This window comes from Rissa tridactyla, chromosome 25 (genome assembly GCF_028500815.1).
Source record: "Rissa tridactyla isolate bRisTri1 chromosome 25, bRisTri1.patW.cur.20221130, whole genome shotgun sequence".
NCBI classification, from domain to species: Eukaryota; Metazoa; Chordata; class Aves; order Charadriiformes; family Laridae; genus Rissa; species Rissa tridactyla.
This window is the reverse complement of record NC_071490.1, coordinates 463,876-469,404: the sequence shown is the minus strand read 5'-3', so window position 1 is coordinate 469,404 and position 5,529 is coordinate 463,876. Positions and strand designations below refer to the sequence as shown.

At 66.9% G+C, this 5,529-nt stretch overlaps 1 protein-coding gene across 1 annotated transcript; it reads left to right on the top strand.

Moving 5' to 3' along the window:
* Positions 1-775: 775 nt before the first annotated feature.
* On the top strand, positions 776-5,025 carry LOC128901511 (beta-1,3-galactosyltransferase 2-like). The gene is made up of 2 exons (XM_054183567.1): positions 776-843; positions 3,245-5,025. Exon 2 carries the CDS (start codon positions 3,260-3,262, stop codon positions 4,283-4,285), a length of 1,026 nt encoding a protein of 341 aa, XP_054039542.1. The 5' UTR covers positions 776-843; positions 3,245-3,259; the 3' UTR covers positions 4,286-5,025.
* Positions 5,026-5,529: the final 504 nt, after the last annotated feature.

Genomic DNA, 5,529 nt, shown 5'->3' with positions numbered 1-5,529 from the left:
TGCTGGGGGGCTGGGGGGGCGGCTGAGTTGGGGGCAGGAGGTTGGATCTGTGGGGCGGAGAGGGTCCGGCAGGGGGCTGGGGGGTTGGACTTGGGGGTCCTGGGGGCTCCGAGATGTGGGTCCTGGGGGGGGGGTGACTGTGTTGGGGGTCTCGGATCTGGGGTCTGTGGGTCCTTGGGGGGTCCGGGGGCTCCAAAATGTGGGTCCTTGAGGGGGGTGACTCTGTTGGGGTCTCAGATCATGGATCTATGGGTCCTTGGGGGGGTCTGGGGGCTCGGACTTGTGGGTCCCGGGGGGGTGACTGTGTTGGAGGTCTCGGATCTTGGATCTGTGGGTCCTTGGGGGGTGTGGGGGCTCCAAACTGTGGGTCCTTGGGGGGTCTGGGGGCTCAGACTTGTGGGTCCCGGGGGGGGGGTGTGACTGTGTTGGGGGGGGGGTCTCAGATCTCAGATCTGTGGGTCCTTGGGGGGGTGTGGGGGCTCGCACTTGTGGTGTCCCTTTTGTGGGTCCTCGCCCCTGTGGGTCCGTGTTGGGGGTCAGGGAGCCGGGCCCCTTCCCCTGCCCCCCCACCCCTATTTTCAGCACAACCCCCCCCAAAACGTGTGGGGTTCCCCCTGCCCCAGGGCGGGGGGGGGGGGGGTGGGGGGGGAAGGCGGAGGGTGTGACCCCCATCCCCTGCCCCACGGCGGGGTTTGGGGGCGGGGGGGGGGCCCTGCGTCAGGCGGGGCGGCCGCGGGGAGGAAGTTTGTGGACGGGGTGGGGTGACACGGGGCTGCGTCACACGCGCCCGGCCATTTCTGCCACCCCCGGCCACCCCGGCCCAGTCACACCGGTGGCCGGCAGGTGAGCCGCAACTGGGAGCCGCTGGGAGCCACTGGGAGCGACTGGGGAGGGCTGGGAAGGGCTGGGAAGGGGCTGGGAGCTGCACCTGGAATGAACTGGGAGCCACTGGGAGCAGCTGGAGAGGGCTGGGAAGGGCTGGAAAGGGCTGGAGCTGCACCTGGAGTGAACTGGAGCCACTGGGAGCCACTGGGAGCCGCTGGGGAGGGCTGGAAGGGCTGCGAAGGGCTGGGAGCTGCACCTGGAGTGAACTGGGAACAACTGGGAAGGGCTGGGAAGGGCTGGGAGCTGTACCTGGAGTGAACTGGGAGCCACTGGGAGCGGCTGGGGAGGGCTGGAAAGGGCTGGGAAGGGCTGGGAGCTGCACCTGAGTGAACTGGGAGCCACTGGGAGCCACTGGAGCGGCTGGGGAGGGCTGGGAAGGGCTGGGAAGGGCTGGGAGCTGCACCTGGAATGAACTGGGAGCCACTGGGAGCAGCTGGAGAGGTCTGGGAAGGGCTGGAAAGGGCTGGGAACTGCACCTGGAGTGAACTGGGAGCCACTGGGAGCCGCTGGGGAGGGCTGGAAAGGGCTGGGAAGGGCTGGGAGCTGCACCTGGAGTGAACTGGGAGCCACTGGGAGCCACTGGGAGCGGCTGGGGAGGGCTGGAAAGGGCTGGGAGCTGCACCTGGAGTGAACTGTGAGCCACTGGGAGCCACTGGGAGCCACTGGGAGCAGCTGGGGAGGGCTGGAAAGGGCTGGGAAGGGCTGGAACTGCACCTGGAGTGACTGGGAACAACTGGGAAGGGCTGGGAAGGGCTGGGAGCTGCACCTGGAGTGAACTGGGAACAACTGGGAAGGTCTGGGAAGGGCTGGAAAGGGCTGGGAGCTGCACCTGGAGTGAACTGGGAGCCACTGGAGCAGCTGGGGAGGGCTGGAGTGACTGGGAAGGGCTGGGACCTGTACCTGGAGTGACTGGGGGCGACTGGGAAGGGCTGGGAGCCGCACCTGAGGGGAACTGGGAGCAACTGGGATTGACTGGGAGAGACTGGAAGCAACTGGGAAGGGCTGAGGGCTGCACCTGGGGGGAACTGGGGAACTGGGAGTGACTGGAAACAACTGGGAAGGGCTGGGAGCTGAACCTAGGGGGAACTGGGAGCAAATGGGAGAAACTGGGAGCGGCTGGGAAGGGCTGGGGAGGGCTGGGAGCTGCACCTGGAGTGAACTGGGAGCAACTGGGATTGACTGGGAGAGACTGGAAGCAACTGGGGAGGGCTGGGAGCTGCACCAGGGGGTAACGGGGAGCAACTGGGAGAAACTGGGAAGGGCTGGGAGCTGCAGCAGAAGGAGTCACGGGAGAAACGGGGAGAGTCGGGCAGGGAGGGGAGCTGCCCACTGGGGAAACTGGGATGAACTGGGAAGGGCTGAGTGCCGCACCTGATGGAAACTGGGGGAAACGGGGAAAGGTCGAGGGCTGCGATCGCAGGGGTGAACTGGGATGAACTGGGCAGAGCCGGGAGCTGAGCCCGGGGCGGGGGGAACTTTTGGGTGCCAAGTGAGCAGATTTTGGGTGCCGAGCGAGCGGCTGGGTGGGCACCGAGCGGAATTTGGGTGCTCAGCGAGCGGCTGGGTGAGCACCGACCGGTTTTGGGTGCCAAGAGCGCGGCTGGGTGGGTGCCGAGTCGTTGGGTGGGTGCCAAGGGAGCGTCTGGGTGGGCACAGAGCGGAATTTGGGTGCCGAGCGAGCGGCTGGGTGGGTGCCAAGTGGGTGTTCGTGCAAAGCGAGCGGCTGGGTGGGCACAGAGCGGGTTTTTGGGCGCTCAGCGAGCGGCTGGGTGGGCACAGGACGGTTTTGGGTGCCGCGTGAGCAGCTGGGTGGGTGCCGAGGAGCTGGGTGGGCGCCAAGCGAGCGGCTGGGTGGGCACAGAGCGGAATTTGGGTGCTCAGCGAGCGGCTGGGTGGGCACAGAGCGGAATTTGGGTGCTCAGCGAGCGGCTGGGTGGGCACAGAGCCGGTTTTCACGCCAAGCGAGCGGCTGGGTGGGTGCCAAGGAGCTGGGTGGGTGCCGAGCGAGCGGCTGGGTGGACACAGAGCGGGTTTTGGGTGCTCAGCGAGCGGCTGGGTGGACACAGAGCGGGTTTTGGGTGCTCAGCGAGCGGCTGGGTGGGTGCCGAGTCGTTGGGTGGGTGCCAAGGGAGCGTCTGGGTGGGCACAGAGGATGTTTTGGGTGCTCAGCGAGCGGCTGGGTGAGCACCGACCGGTCTTGGGTGCCGAGCGAGCGGCTGGGTGGGTGCCGAGTCGTTGGGTGGGTGCCAAGGGAGCGGCTGGGTGGGCACAGAGGGGGGGGGTTCTGGGTGCCGAGCGAGCGGCTGGGTGGGTTTGCCCAACCCGCGCCACCGCTCTGAGGCGCGGCGTGTCCCCGCAGGCGGTGGCCGGAGCCATGAAGCCGAGCCTGCCCCTGCTGCTGCCGCCCCTCCTGCTCTCCCTGGCGCTGCTGGGGCTGCGGGTGCAACGCTCGGAGGAGCCCCTCACCACCCCGGCCCTGCCCCGCCGCGTCGCCGGGCAGCACCCAACGGGCGCCGCTTTCCAGTGGCTGGAAGACGACGGCAACGCCACGGCCACGCCGGCGACCACCCGGCACCCGCTGCAGCCCCCTTACCCCCACCCTTACCGCTTCCTCCTCAACGAGCCCCACAAGTGCCGGGAGCGGACGCCTTTCCTGGTGCTGTTGGTGGTGACGGAACCGGCGGACACGGCCGGCAGAGAGGCCATCCGGCAAACGTGGGGCAACGAGAGCTCGGTGCCGGGGGTCACCATCCTGCGGCTCTTCCTCCTGGGGGTGCACCCGGTGTTCGGGCGCGAGCTGGGGGCGGTGCTGGAGGAGGAGAGTCGGCTCCACGGAGACCTCCTGCAGCAGGATTTCCTGGACACCTACAACAACCTGACGCTGAAGACGCTGATGGGGATGGAGTGGGTGAGCAAGCACTGCCCCAACGCCACCTACGTGATGAAGGCCGACCGCGACGTCTTCCTCAACCTGGGCTACCTGGTGCGGCGCTTCTTGGTGCCCCCCAAGAAGAACTTCATGACGGGTTACATCTACCGCAACACGGGGCCCATCCGCCGCAAGGCCTACAAGTGGTACGTCCCCTGGGAGGTCTACCCCAACAACACCTACCCCCCCTACTGCGGCGGCCCCGGCTACGTCTTCTCCGGGGATTTGGCTACCAAAATCTACCGGGTGGCTCAAACGTTGCCCGTCATCAACATGGAGGATTCCTTCGTGGGCATCTGCCTGCACGCGTTGGGCATCGGCATCACCCACAGCCCGTGGGGCGTCTTCAACATGTACAGGATCCAGTACGAGAAGTGCCGCTTCTCCCGGCTAGTGATGGTCCACCACTACCAGCCCCAGGACCTGCTCACGATCTGGCCCGATTTCCAGCAGACCAAATGCCCGAGCTAGCCGCAGCTGGAGGGCTCGGCTGCGACGGCAACTGCTGGCCACCACCCCAGCATCCCGCAGCCCAGGTGCCACCATGCTGGGACCTGCTGGCCACCGGAGCATCTCCTGGCCCCGGTGGCCAGCACCCCTGTGCCAGCACCCACTAGCCACCGGAGCATCCCCCAGCCCCGGTACCACCATATCGGGACACAGTGGCCACCAGAGCATCCCCCAGCCCCAGTGCCACCATACTGGGACCCACTAGCCACCAGAGCATCCCCCAGCCCTGGTGACCAGTACCCACTGGCCACCAGAGCATTCCCTGGCCCCGGTCACCAGTACCACTGTGCCAGGACCCGCTGGCCACCGGAACATCCTGTAGCCCTGGTGGCACCATGGTGGGATCCACTGGCCACCACGCCATCCTGCAGCCCCAGTGTCGCCATACCGGCACCTGGTGGCCACCAAGCCATCCCGCAGCCCCAGTGCCGCCATACCGGGACTTGGTGGCCACCAGGCCACCCCGCAGCCCCAGTGCCGCCATACCGGGACTTGGTGGCCACCAGGCGATCCCGCAGGCCCGGTACCACCGTCCCTGCCCTCCACCCACTCTCTGGCCAGTCTCTGGCTCCTGAGCAGCCGCTCGGGGCCGGCTCCAAACCTCGGGTCTCTCGGGGCCCCCCTTCCGCCGTCCCTGGCCGCACGGGGGCCAGTTCCCCCCCCCAGAATTGAGCCACCAGCTGGTGCCCAGGGCCCAGCCCCTCCCCTTTATTGCTCTTTTTACTATTATTAATATTATTATTAATTATTTTTGCACCCATCCGGGTGGTCGGGGACTGCGCCGTCGGCAAAGCCGGGCCCGGCCTTAACTTATAAACCATTATTTATAATAAAAGGGCTAGCAGCAGCCGGACCAAGCTTGCCCACCGCCTCGTCTCTCCCGTCGCGGTTGCCCATCGGCACCCAACCTTCCCGCCGGGCCGGGAAAAGGGCTTTGCCCTCACCGAAACGCCGGCTCCGAGCCCGGATTCGTTCCGGCCGCTGACTCAGCGCGGCAGAACAAAGGCCAGCTGGGCGCTCCCGGCTCCGGACGGGAAAGAAGCAGAAACGCTGGCACAAAGGGCAAACTTTAGGCAAAACAGAGGGTGCCGCGGCCGAGGAACCGCGGCTACGACCGCGCCGGCGCACGCCCCGGCCTGCCCGGTGCTCAAGAGGCAGCTCCGGGGTTATTTCTGGGGGGAAAAAAGAGTCATTTTATCGCTCAA

What these genes read in the sequence shown, in the direction of transcription:
- LOC128901511 (XM_054183567.1), top strand. Translation starts at nt 3,260, where the DNA reads ATGAAGCCGAGCCTGCCCCTGCTGCTGCCGCCCCTCCTGCTCTCCCTG.